Raw genomic sequence first — 14,613 nt, 5'->3', positions numbered from 1 at the left:
ATATTTACCACAAATTAAAGGTATCTTATATTTTTAGATATATTATTATAAAACATGCTTTGGTTAAGGAGTTATTGATACTTCAAGTGCAAAATGATGATATAAAACCATGATAAAAATGCACTTTTAAGTACTAATCAGAGATTCAGTTTTTGAAATAGAAAAAATCAGGGTTAAGATTCCGTAGCTTAGTTGTTAATAACAGAATTACTAAGCTTGGATCTCAGGTCTATCATTGTTAATCTGGGTAGTTATTTACTATTATTTTTCTTTGTACAGTATAAACTCAAGGACGGGTTGTAGAGATTGTTTCCATAAAAGAATTTTGTTATTTTCTCAAGTCTATCATTGCTGACCACATGCTTGTTCTTGCTAAGATATTCCTTTCTGCATTTCTGCTGACGAAATGGAAACATGAACACTCGTTTGATTTTGAGGAGATCAATAGTTTTTCAAGGTTCTTGCCAATTAAAAACTTTTTGTAATTTTTTTATTTTGTCTTTCATTGCTGTTTGAAATTAAATTCTCCTTCTTCTTTTAACTACTTGATTTTGCTACTGTGTGCCATCCATGTTGGTTGTTTAGTTTTTTCACTATTTCAATGAAAAGCTTGATTAGGCAATGACAGAACTTCAACTCAAGGCCTGCCTACCTGCCTTTAATGGAACGAGCATCGTTGGGTTATATTACCCCAAATAAATAAATAAAACAATTTTTTTTATTTGGTTTGCCGAATGTCACATAAGTACACCACTAAACTCGAAACAAAATCCGGCGGAAGCAAACAAAGCATGGTGACACGAGTCAATATCACACGGGTCAATATCCTCTTCTTTGTAAATTAACAATGATTTTTTTTATTTTTTTATCTTAATTCTATCTTTTTAATATTATATTTATTTTTTATAAGATTATTTTACTTTTATAATACGGATTACAAGTTTAACGAGTTAATCCAGTTGACTTAAGCTTTTTTATAATTAATTTTTTTTTAATTTTATCATTTAATATTATGTTGATTGAGAATTAAGCTTCATTGTTTGTTTTGGTTTTTTTTATTAGGTTGTTTGGTCTTATAACCCAAGAATAATACTTAGAAGGTTAATCCGAGTTGACTTTGATCTCTTTTTTTAATTAATTTTTTTTAATTTTATCATTTAACATTGAATTGATTGAAAATTGAGCTTCATAATTTTTTTTTATTTTTTTTGGATATCTTGGTTTCATAGTCAGGGTTACGAGTTTTGACAGATTGATCTAGTTCAAATCAAGTTGATTTTTTTATTTTATTTTTTCTAAAAGGTTATCTCAGTCTCTTAACCCAAATCATCAGTCCTTCAACATTGGATTTTTTTTAATTAGGTTGTCATAGTCTCATGACTCGGTTCATGATTTTGGTGGGTTAACCTAGTTGAGTTAGATTTTTTTTCTTCAATTTTATTATTTAATATTGTGTTTGATTGGAAATTACACTTAATGATTTATTTTGCTTTTTTTTTTATTAGATTATCTTGGTCTCATGATCCAAGAATATTGTTTAATAAGTTAACCCGAGTTGACCTGAGTTATTTTTGTGTTTTTTTTTAAATTTAATTTCTTACAAATCTCATTATTCAACATTGGCTTCGATAAGGTTAGTTTAGAACTGAACTTCATAATTTATTTTAATTTGTTTTTTACAGGGTTATTTAGGTCTTATGATTAGAGACGTGGGTTTAGTAGGTTATATCAAGTTAAATCAAGTCATTTTATTTTTTTTTTTTTCTATGAGGTTATCTTGATCTCATGATTTAGGTTATGAGTTTGATAGATTAACTTGAGTTGTTTTTTATTTTATTTTTTAATTGATTTGTTTTTTTCTAATCTTATTTGTACTTTGTAAATTTATTTCAATTTGCTTTCTATGAGATTAACCTTATGACCAAAGACACATGGTTAACATTTAACTTGAGTTTTTTTGTTTATTTTTTTTTTCAATCTCATTCTTCAACATTAAATTAATTTGTTTTTTATAAGGTTATCATGGTTTTATAATCCAAGTCATGAATTTGATATGTTAATCCGGTTTGACTAAAATCAATACAATATGTTGTCATCTTAATATTAAAGAAAGATGTCATCTTGAAAATCCTTTTGAGTCAAATTATATTTTTACAAGTTATTCTAGTTGCTTTTGAACTTGTGAAGTGAACTGGGTTATCAGGTTAATCTTCATACGATTTAAATTTTTTTTCCTGTTAGAAAAAATGTTAATAACACTTAAATATCTTTTTATGTTAAAAAAATTGATTCAACCCTTATAGCTAATTTATGACTAAATTTGCTGCTAACATAAAAAGAAAAATGAAAAATGTTGTAAGAAAATTTTAGTGGTATGTATATGACTTCATGTTTGAATTTTAATTGGAATTTGCAACTTATTCTCAATAACAAAGAAATTTTGTTTAAAACAAATTGTAAAATTTTGATTAGTTTAAAATAATTAAATTTTTAAGGAAAATAAGATGTAATATATTGAAATATAAAAAAGGGTGAGAAGGAATGAATTAGAGTGTAAAAGAAAATAAATTGAAGTAAACAAGGAGTAAATTAGAATAAAAGACAGAAGATAAAAGGAGTGATAAAGATGCATCAAAAGAAATTGTGTTTGAGTGAGGGATGGATAGAAAAAAAAATGATTCACCGTTTAACTTTTATTTTATTATTAACAACATTGTGCAACCTTTTCTTCTATGTCACTCAAATTTATTTGCTCTTTTTTACTCTTGTCATTAACTTTCTTTCTTTTCAATTTGAACCTCATAAGTTACGATGTCATGCTTAGTTTTGATTTTAAAAAAAAAAAAAACAAAGGAGAGATTCTAAGACTCTTAGTTTTTTTTGTTAAAAAGAAGAAAGGGTCATTTAGCTAACTAGATTATTAAGGGTCATTTAGATAACTAGATTATTTAAAAAAAAACTAAAATAAAATCTTTTGGATGGCGAATTAAAGTAATGAGATTAAATTTTAATTTTTTTTTATTTTCAAAATTTAAAATTAATCAATTCAGTTGAATATTATTGCTGCTAAGTAGTTTTATATGTAAAGTATAGAGGAAACTTAAGAAAAAAAAATAAAAAAATGATTTAAAATATAATAAAATACAGGGAGGTCAAAATTAAAATTGAGAATATAAAAGCTAATTCTTAAATGGCTTTGAATTTAGAAGAGGTTTGAATAATTTAACTAAATTTTAATTTAATTTAATTTAATTTGGAATGCTTATCTGGCATGTTCGAGAGAGCTTTTGTAATTGCATATAATACAAGCTCATGAAAAAAACTCATCAAATATCTTAAAATATTTGAAATTACAAATAACAACAAACGAGACTAATGGATGGGCTCTGGAGTGAGAACAGAAGAAAGGAAAGATAAATCGAAAGCAGGACGGAAAAAGAGAAAATGCAGGCTAAATCTCATGGGTCATGATGACCCAAGTGACAGTCCCATTTAGCCCAAAATCAACAGTATGTTAGCCTTCTGGCTTCTGCTCGTGTCGAGTGGAGACACTGTGGAGCAGAGAGCGAGAGCGAAATAAAAATAGTAGAAAGAAAGCTGCTGCTGCTTCATAAGATCAGAATCAGAATGGTGTGGGGTCTTTTTCCGGTCGATCCTCTTTCAGGTCAGTTTTACATCTCATTCTTCTTTTTCTTTTTTAATATTTCAATTTCGTTGGGAAATTACTTAATTAATTAGTTAGAATTCATCATGTCTCTTTGTTTCTCCACCCCTCTCTCTATACACACACTCAACTCAGCTGATTGTTTGTCTGCTTAACATGGAAATTGGCAGGTGAAGACAAATATTATATCTTTACAAAAGGTGTCTACAAAGTTGGCCGAAAAGGTAATTTTGTTATTAATATTGTTTGGAATTACTGCACTGTAATTTAATTCCTTGATTGATCGATTGCTTGAGGCTTAGGGCTTTATCACACCAGAGCTACTCTAGTTATGCTGATATCCAGTTCGCCTGAAATAATCCAAAATTATCCTTGTTCTAGGTTGTGATGTAATTATTCGCAAAGACAAAGGTGTTTCTCGAATCCATGCAGAATTAGTTGTTGATGAAATGATTTCAATGGATCATCCTCTGCACATGAAATCTGACCTACCCTCCCGAGTTCTGATTAGAGATTGCTCCAAGTATGGAACATACATTAACAAGGAAAAGTTACATAAGTTCCTAAATAAAGAAACATTTTTAAAAAATGGAGATATGGTTTCCTTTGGAACTGGTACTGCCGTCTACAGGTAAAATTAAGTCTTTTCCATGTTCGGCCTTTTGGTTTTTGCATGTTTGACATTTTCATCAGACATAATTTTTAAAACAGTAACAGTACATAGATTAACTCTGGATGGTCAGTCTTAGAGCAATTTGTAAAGTAGATTAAGACCATAAGACATTAAAAAAGTGTGTGTTCGTTTCCAATTTAACTATTGTCATGCAACTAAAATCTGGCAGGTTCTGTTTTGTTCCACTCGTATTTTTCATCTACTGTTCCGAGTCCTTTCAAGTGGATGAGCTTCTTCGAGACAAAGTCTCATCAATTGGTAAGTTAGAGAAACAACCTAGGTACCTGTAAAATCTCCATGTATATTTGCTTTTATATTATTGAATTGATCTACTTTTTGCCCTCCATTTGGTTTGGTTACATGTGCTTCAGATTGCAACATCTGTGACTTGTGCAACCTATATTTTTCTTCCCTAGCCTACATTTTGCCATTAATATATGATTGCAATTGATAGGAAAGAAAATTTGTATTCTGACCAAAGCAAAAGGCACATATTTGTGATAATATTGGTCATAAAGCCATCACTGATAATTGCTGTATTTCTCATATGACTGGCGGTGATGTGCAGTTAATGTGTTTTGAGAATTATTGAGCTTCATTTTCTATAAAAAACTGATATACACTGCAAACATTCTTATCTAAACTTTGACAGCTATTGATATGTTGAAAGAACCGGTGGTAGTTGGTTGGCAGGGTTATTAGTCATGCTGTTCTTCCTATGCAACTCAGGGAAGCATTCCATACAACCAATCCTGTCTAGTTTGGGATTAAAAATTAGTTGAGTGGACCTTCTTATGCAAATTAGTGCTGGTAGTGGTAGTGGGTGCCAGGTGTGTCAGTTACCATGATTGGGTTTGCAGTGCATTAGAATCAAGAAATCAGAGATTTGATCCCTCTTTTAGTGTGGAATTTGGTTAACTTTCAATTGAACAGTGTAGATACAGCATGTTTGTGACTTGCAAAAGATAATGAAGAGAAGAAAGGTAATGACTGGTGGTAACTACGGGTCTCATTGCTTTATTAACCAATCATGGTGTCTCCCTGCAGTTTTAATGCTGCCAGTTTTCTGAGAGCATAAATGGTATTGTTGCACCATCACATTTTTTTAGAAGCTCGCCATTTTTTCTTTCTTTGGAAGTGATGCTTGCAATTTACTTGAAAATCATTTGCTGTTGCAATATATTATAGTCATCCTAGCATGCTTTCTTTTTATAGGTGCTTGCATTACCTACAATTTGAATGAAGAGTGCACACATGTTCTTGCTGATGAACTCATGCCAGTTAAAGAAGATCTTGTTGATGCTATTGTGTCTAAGAAACCTATTGTTCTCAGGAGTTGGGTTGAGGTACTAGTTTAATATCCCTTGCTTCTTATTTAGGGTTTAATAGTAGCTGATGTTCAAGTTAAAACCTTTGAGCACTAATTTTGAATGTTAACTAACAACTTTACTTTGATAAACGGAGGTTTGGAAGGGAATTGTGACTTTTGCAAACCCTCACTTGACACTTCCTCATTGCTTGTTTTCCTTTGTTTTGTGATTTAGGACGAAACTAAAACAGAATAGAGGAGTCTTGTAATGAATTTGGATAGAGGAGTCTTGTAATTAATTTATCTTTTCATGAGAACGGTTGAAAATGGTTAGGATACACCATGGTGTTGCCGGAGCTGCTGCATTAACTGGGATTGATTATGGATCCTTTTGATGCATAAAATGTTAAGTTGTAAATAATAGCTATGTTTTCCATGGAACATTTGGGAATGGTTAAACAAGTCATATTTGGTGACACTAGAGGGGCAACAGTAAAATGCAAAAGTATTTATCTAACTGACATTGTTTATTTATGTCTGTATAATCACTAATTACTGTATTATGATTAGCTGGTTGCAGAAAAAAGGATTGGATTAGAAATTCCTAGCTGGAGCTCGTAAGTATCATTTCAGTCATGGTTATGCCGATTTCTTAACGCTTATCTGCAGTTCCTTTTATATATTCTGATGAAGCTAATAAAATACATTATACCTTTTCCCTCAGCTATATTCCAACATTGACAGTGGAAGGAGTATCAGTCAAAGTTGCAGCATCAGGAGCTCATGCTAAGTGTTTGGAAGGATTCACCTGTCTACTGGAATCAATAAATATGGTAATAAATTGGATCTGGTTGACTAGCTCTCCTTGACAAACTCAGGATTTTCTCCAGTAATTACAAAATTTTTCTATCACTTCTGATTCCCTTGGGGAATCAAAGTACTGTAACCTTCTGACACTCTTGCATTGAAGCGTGATATTTCAATTTGTACTTAACTTTAAAGTTGCCGTGTCTTAGACTTTGATATTTCATAAAAGCTTCAACTGACCCTTCATAACATTTGTAATCTCTGTTGACATGAATAGAGGACATGCCAAAATACACTGTTCTTATCTTTGCTATCAAAGACAACAATGACATGCCAGCCAGAACCCTACTTCTCAGACTACTGTCTTTTCTTTTCTTCTTTAAGTTATAATATTGAAATTTAATTGCTTGTCATTATCAGCTTAGTATTCTTATGTGCCTAATATCTTTGCATGTGCATAACCACCCATGGACTTAATTAGCTTCTGTTGATTCAAAGATGTATGATGCCTACACCAAAATATTTTTCTCTTCAATTTGCCTCACCTTCCCTACTATATCTTAAGCACCTTCATTCATGGATCATGTTTGGATGGTCCAAAAAATGAGGGTTTCATTGATGTTTTACATCTCTATAACTGGATGTGAATACATGGCTTTGAGTATTGTGATTGTAGTGTTCAATACGCTATTGCTTTTGCACAATGGGAGGATGGTGTTTTCTATCCAATTGTTCATTATACTGTTGCCTTTGCCCACAGGGAGATGGTTCATTAATTATCTGTGCAATCTAGGTTAGTAATTTAGCTGCATGTCACACTTTGATTGTCAAGATGTATATGGAGCCATCTCGTTTCAAAGATGAAGGTAAGCGTCTGGGAGAGTTTCAGAAAGATTTTTTTTTTTGGATGCTCCAGTTTAGGATTAACTGAAACTTGAAAGGTACAAGTTTTTTTTTGTTTGTACCACAAGGCTTATGGTTTGTGATAGACGGAGAAGTTTTTACTGCTTTTATTTTTTATCTCAAAGAATAAAGAAAGTTAAACTGATCATGGAGGGGAGTGTCTGGTCATTTTTCTTAACTGTTGTTGAAGATGACAGTGAGTTTGGGTTAAAAACAGGATGGATAGCTGCTGTTTCCCATCTTGGCTGATGGAGGAGGGCATGGTATGATAGTGATCAGGCTATGGATGCGGTTGAATAAGAGTAAGGTAGAGAGATGAGCTATTCATCCACTGATCCATGCGCATTGTTTGTCCCAGTGCAATTGTTCCAATCTCTTTGTTATAGTGTGAATATTTGATTGGTAGTTTGATTCCTGTTTGGAAGCTTAGTCGTTTGCTGCAATATTTGTAAGCTTAGATCTGAGGTCTTATCTTTATAAATCTGGGTAGTTATTTATTGTTATTTTCCCTTGTGCAGTACAAGTTCAAGGACAGGTTGCAGTCTCTGTTGGTAGTATGCGGTGCAAAGATTGTTTTAGTAGAAGAATTCTGTTCAAAGGCCAAAGTATGCAATTCATGCTCTTGTTAAGATCTGCATTTTTGCCGATAAAATGGGAACTTTATCATTGTTTGATTTTGGGGAGATGAATAGTATTTTTTTTATGAAATTTCAATATTCTTACTGGTTAAAAACTTTGTTATCACTCATTTGATTCCGGGGAGATGAGTAGTATATTTTTTTTAATGAAATTTCAAGATTCTTACCGGTTAAAAACTTTATTTGAAGACTCTTATTTTGTTCATTTGATTTTGGGGAGATGAATAGTATAATTTTTTAATGAAATTTCAATATTCTTACCGGTAAAAAACTTTATTATCACTCTTGATTTCAGGGAGATGAGTAGTATATTATTTTTAATGAAATTTCAAGATTCTTACCGGCTAAAAACTTTATCTGAAGACTTTTATTTTGTCTTTCATTGCTGTCTGAAATTAAATTATTCTTCTTCTTTTAACTAGTAGATTTTGCTACTTTATGCTATCCATGCTGGTTGTTTAGGTTTTTCAGTCTTGATGAAAAGCTTGATTAGGCAAGTACAGAACTTGAACTCAAGGCCTGCAGACTTGCCTCTAGTGGAATGAGTATTGTTGGGCTAGATTGCCCACTGCTTTGCAAATATATTCTTGTGTTGCTGTTATAAATGCTTTGTTTAGCAGCAATTGTATCTTAAATTCATAACGACTTTTCATAATGAACACCTCTACTTTTAGAGAGAGAATATTTGATGGGGAAAGAGTGAACAGTGACATAAAAATGCCATGTCTCTTCAAGACTTGAATTCTGTTCACTAATGTGAGATTTTTGAACTATTGATTGGGACACCAGCTGGCAGCACCTCATTTTTTAGGCGTTTAGGCCATTGGTGGAAACTTGTTGGACAGATATTCCTTTAGAATATATTCTTATAACATGGGAACTTGTAGTAAAAGTTAAATGAAGCTCAATGATCCTTTGTTTAGAAAGGAACATTGTACTTTAATCTCCACACTAGCAACCCCCATCTTCACATCTCTGTTCATATTTACTAAGTTTTTTATTTTGGATGTATCTGACACATGTCAGTGCCAGATGCTTTTACAAATTCCATGAAACACAGGTTTAGATTGGCATCGGTACCATACAATCCTGTTCCTTTTCCCCCAATCTATATTTATGGATGCCTTTGCATAGCTAAGATGTCAATACTTCATCAGAACAGTAAACTATTGATTTTAGTACTTTAGATATTTTCCAATCACTGCAATGATCAGCCTATAAAGAGAATGTGATGTTGAATGGAGCATCAATGCTTTTTGTCAAAAACCTCGCATGGGGCTTTTGTTTATCTTACAAGCAATTGTCATGTTTGACTTGTCTTATCTACTAACATGTATTGAGTGAATAATGTTTTCTAAGTTTGGATCATGCAGAAAAAAACCATATGATCTTCTAATGCATGTTGGGTGAATATTTTCTTTCAGGGTTTGGATTGTGGGCAAGACAGTCATGTGGTATGCGTCATCCCCAGAGGATCACCAGACAAGTTTAATTTGTTCAACAAGCTGGGTTCATTGTCTAGAGTGAATGAGTTGGATCTGTTAAGAGCTGTTTTAGCTGGACATCTGGACTTGTCTGTTTTGGTATCACCATCTGGTCAGTATCTTATTTTCCAATAGACAGTGTGCCTTGCTTTGCAATTTGCATAAGCAGTGTTACAGACAGGACTTGTAACAGCATTAAATATGGATCTACCCTCTTTCACCTTTCTAAGCACTTGTACTTGCATAATAGTTTGGTTAGTTGATCTGCATTGCAATTCATTTTTTGATCCTTTAAGATAAAGAAATGTGTATAAACTTACTAAAATGAATTATAACGTCGTCCAAAAGATGAAAGAAAATCAAAGGAGTTGCCCAATCCTGCTGAGTGCTGGTTTAGTTGAGCAAGTTTACAAATGAAATTTCCAGCAATTATAATGGTGGTTGTGTTATGAATTCTTAGGTGTGATACATAGGTTTTCCATCTAGGTGTGATTCCTTGAGAACCTACTAGTATGAAGCTAGCAGCCTTGTTAGTTTATCCCCGACTAAATTCCAAACCCTATATCCCTTTAACTTTACTCTAATCCCTTTAAATCCTCGATTTCCAAGCCCCAATCCACCACAAACCCCTAGTAAGATTTCGAGCATTTCTCTAACCAGGTGCAGACAGGACTGCACAGATGACACAAAATTACAGTCTTGTGTCCTTCCTCCTCCTGAAACCAACAGAAGAGATCAACATTAAATCCACCCCCCTTTTTCATGGAAATAACCTAGAATCTCCACTATAATTAAACAATTTACACCACATATCCCCTGAAGGTGGGAATGTAGAAATAAGTGACTTTCAGATGCTTCATTTTGATGATACGTAACATAACTAGTAGTGGAATGTAAGGCCTTGCAAAATATCTCTAGTTTTAATTTTGTTGTGCACCAATATCGAGATGATGATTGATGGCATTTAAAAATCATTTACAGTCCTAATATCAGGCATTTCAAGAATATTTAGTCATAGGCCCTGTTATCCAAACCTTTTTTTTTTTTGAAAAAGTAGTGTTGGTTTTGTGATGCAATTCCCATAATAATAAATCTAGGAAAGCAATACTACTACATTGTATTGGTATAGTCACTGAGATTTTGGAATCTCTTGTTTCTAGTTTCTGGTCATTCTGGATATGCTACTGTAGTTTCATTGAAGAATCTTATAAGTAACTTGTTGAAGGTTGAACACCATGCGTGCTTTAGAGTTTATGAGCGATTACAATGTTATGTGATTCAAAGCTAGAGAGAAGTACATGAATCTATTAGCCACTTTGAGGAATTATGCTTTGCCGTGAAAGAGCCTTAAAAATCCTGGATGTTGCAGAATATGATTTTGGGATCATATTGTGGTAATGTGATACAAATCTTAATGTGTGAATGCATATTTGCTACACAGAATCCTTGCTTTCAGCAGAAGTCTTTTTTGGTTGTGAAGGCCCAATTGTTTGGGATCTATTGTTTCTCTTGCTTCTTTAAAGTAATCTGTAATTCAACTTCTTTTTCCACAAATTCCTATCGTTTCCTTCAATTGTAGAACACATATATACATGTCTTATTTAAATTACCATTATATTACACATTTCTTTGACATAATGCTCGCTATATGTCCTCTTGCAGTTCTTGTTTCATCATCATGCTCTACTGATGAGACAGTAGTAGCAGATTCTGAAGCAGAAGTGGAAACACCAACATCAGAGCATTTCACTGCAGATATCTCCAATGAAGAAGCGCCAAAATATGTGAACAAACTGGAAATGTCAATTGACCCTCACCTTAGATCAGAAAATAACCATGTTGCAAGCTCTACTTGCAGTATTGGTAACATGACAGCAAAACGAGAAACAGTTGATGAGCCTGAAAGTGGAAATTCTGATATTATTTATAGCCAAGATTTAATCATTAGAGATCTGAATTTACCTGCTCAAATCAGTTCGACTCCAAGTAATGAAGTTTTGAATTTCAAACGCTTCAGAAAGGTACTGGAATTTTCCCCTTTTTTACCAGTCTCATGCCTGGGAGTTCAGACTCAATTAGTTTTAGCTGGTGTATTAGAAAATCTTTGTCCAGTCATTTCTCTCCTCCAGGGTTGTGATGGGAAAATACGTTGAGCTGATCAAATCCATGATTTTAGACTGAGAAATATGTTGAAGAAAGATGCCATTGAATTGGTCACATGATGCCTTTAATTTGTGTCCTTGGGATTCAGTTCAATTGATAAATTGTTATCTGTGCCCTTGCCATCAATTTTATGTTGAATCAATGAAAACAAATAAAAATAAATGCTGCATCTGCATTTTTTTTCCTTATTCCTTTTCTCTAATTGCGGTTATTGTTTGGGCATGCCTGTTGACAAGACATTAAGTAATATTTTTTTGCTGCTTATCCTCTCTCAGGGTAACACTCAATCAGGGAATAGTTTCAACAATCTGATTCCATTCTCAAAATATCCATACAAGTAAGACCATGGTTACTATAGACTAATGCTAGAGATACTATAATTGTTATTAAACTTTTTTACTAACCCATGTGGCAACCTTTTGATTGACATTATAATTTGTTCATTTAATTAAATGACATAAGTTTGTGATTGGAGAAATTTGTGTTTTTTTAGTAAAAGTGTTACCACTTGAAATAATACTTATCACATCAAGTCTTTGTTTGTTTCTTGATAGAGATTTTGACTATGGGAATCAGGATATGCTCGAGTCTGTGAAGGAAGAGAAAAGGCGAAAGCAAATGGAAGCAATTGCAGAGGACTTATTCAACACTGAAAAGGTGACTCCCAAAACTTGTTTGGATGAATTGGAATGAGGGTTTGACTGTTAGAAACTGAGGTGTGTAACTTGATTAAGCTAAAATGGGACAAGACAATGAGAAATGCTTGCTGCTTCCTAAACTATGCAGGGAAGGCGGCGGGGAGTTGCTGGTTCTCTTCACGGACTTCTTACACGTGGCTGACAACAGGAATGAGGCTACTGTTGATCATCTTCTTCATTGTTGTGCAATATCCACTAAATTCTGAGCTCCATTTTCCCTGTATCGGTATTCTTTGGAATGAGTTTGAAAGGATATGATATCTGGAGGAAAGGGGAAGGGGGCAGTATTGCCATATGTAGCAAGTTCCTTTGATGTGTGATATGTGTGAATGAAGAGAGCAGTATTTCAGGGTTTGGAGCAGTAAGAACCCGATTCATTATTTCTAGACCGTTTCCCTTTCTTATTTCTAAGTTGCGGTACTGATACACACACACACACACACAGCCATGACTTGGTGAATCAAAACTTTATGCTTCATAACCATGCCCATATGCTGTAGTGTAGCTCAAGAAATAAATGTAACTCGTTTCTTTTTTTGTATTTCTTCTATTGCAACTTGATACGAAAAATATATTCCAATTTCTAATTATGCTGGTAAATAAACTGGAGCAATTTTTTTTGTGGTTAATATGTTGGAGAAATGGACCCGCATGAAAACACATCACTTGATTGTAGATAATATGTTTAGATTTTACTAGCAATTTATTTATTTTTAAAGTACTGGCTTTAATATATTTTTTAACTTCAAAAATTTAAAGCATAAATTTGAAAAGCCTATACAGTTTTTCATTAAATAAATTACTAATCATGTAAATAAATAGGACAAAATTTGTTAACAATACCTAAAAGAGTACTGATAAAATTTAAAAAATGAATGTAAATTAAGATATTCAAAAGAGTATTGATAAAATTAAAAAAATTAATGTAAATTAAGATATTTAAGATCCACCTAATTATGTTCGGTAAACTTATTTATTAAAATCAATAAAAGATAAATTTACAACCTGAAAATTTATGATTTAAAAGATAAACATAAATGAACTAACTAAATAAATTTATGCAATAAATAAATAAATAAATAAATAATGCAAGGCCAAACACATCAGGAATATTATTTAAAAATAAATATTTATTATTTTTAAAAATAAACTTCATTTGCATAGAATCAAAAAAAAAATCTAAATGAATTAGCATAATATTTTGAAAAATCAAACACAAACAAAACAACTCTAAAAAAACTTATATTAAAAAATGACATGCAAAATTCATGACCTGAATTATGAGATTGAGATAAATTTATATAAAAAAATAAAGATAATTACAAAATTATTATTAAAAAAACAAATGTATAAAGATGAAATCAAGAAAAAAATTAATTACATAAAACAATTTAAAAAATAAAGGTTAAAAAAATTAATTAGAGGGCAAGTCATAATTTTTCTTTTTTTAAAAAAAAAATTGAGTATATAAACTATTTTGATATATTTGTTTACATAATATAAATTATAAGTGTAAATAAAAAAATTTATCCAAATATCTAATATTCCTCTATGTAAATAAATAATTTTTTTTGTTAATAATAATTAAAAGAGAAACTAAAAAAATTAAGAGATAGATGTAGATCAAGATATTTGATTTCACAAAATAAGATATTTATCCATTTGTTCACTAAATTCATTCATTAAAATCAATAAAAGATAAAATAATATGAAAAATAATTATTTTTTGTACAAAATGAAACCTATTTGTATAAAGTAAAATAAAAAATTAAATTAAATAAAAAATTTTCAAAAATTAAACACAAAACAATTTTTTTTTATATATAAAAACTTTTATCTAAAAATAGTTTGCAAAACCTGTTGTTTAAGTAATGAAATGGAGACAAAATGATAGAAAAAATATGAATGTAACCATATAATTTTTTTTAAACAATGTAGAATAATAAAATCATAAAATATAATGAGAAAAAAAATTCTAACTATATTAACACTTAAAACTTGTGATTTATATCATTAAATTGAAAGCGTTATAAATGAAAAACCGTGAAGTCCAATCCTAAATAAATCAAATATTAAAAGATACATCTAGAAAAAAATTAACCACATCAAAATAATTTAATTAAAAAAAAGATGGAAATCAAAATAAAAAATAAATTTAAAAGCATTTAAAAATTAAATTACAGGGTTAAACTGAAAAAAAAAGGTTAAATTGAAAAGAAAAACATAAACTATTTTTTTTAAAAAAAAAATTCTAGCTTTTATTTCTTTTTTAAT

The 14,613-nt window shown here is 31.2% G+C and overlaps 1 protein-coding gene across 2 annotated transcripts; it reads left to right on the top strand.

Moving 5' to 3' along the window:
• Window positions 1-3,516: 3,516 nt before the first annotated feature.
• NBS1 (nijmegen breakage syndrome 1) lies at window positions 3,517-12,743 on the top strand. Of its 2 annotated transcripts, none has more exons than XR_845594.1 (13): window positions 3,517-3,664; window positions 3,835-3,888; window positions 4,046-4,295; window positions 4,507-4,595; window positions 5,553-5,683; window positions 6,217-6,263; window positions 6,371-6,479; window positions 7,875-7,961; window positions 9,419-9,590; window positions 11,141-11,499; window positions 11,917-11,978; window positions 12,218-12,298; window positions 12,428-12,743. XR_845594.1 is itself a non-coding variant. In XM_011050474.1 (13 exons), exons 1-13 carry the CDS (start codon window positions 3,628-3,630, stop codon window positions 12,479-12,481), a joined length of 1,554 nt encoding a protein of 517 aa, XP_011048776.1. In that variant the 5' UTR covers window positions 3,518-3,627; the 3' UTR covers window positions 12,482-12,743. The 2 variants fall into 2 exon arrangements, 1 of the variants encoding a protein (XP_011048776.1); XM_011050474.1 differs by having other exon boundaries at window positions 3,518-3,664; window positions 12,196-12,298.
• Window positions 12,744-14,613: the final 1,870 nt, after the last annotated feature.

Source organism: Populus euphratica, unplaced genomic scaffold (genome assembly GCF_000495115.2).
Source record: "Populus euphratica unplaced genomic scaffold, PopEup_1.0 scaffold148.1, whole genome shotgun sequence".
Taxonomy (NCBI): Eukaryota; Viridiplantae; Streptophyta; class Magnoliopsida; order Malpighiales; family Salicaceae; genus Populus; species Populus euphratica.
The sequence above is the reverse complement of the archived record's forward strand: the minus strand, read 5'-3'. Positions and strand labels throughout refer to the sequence as shown.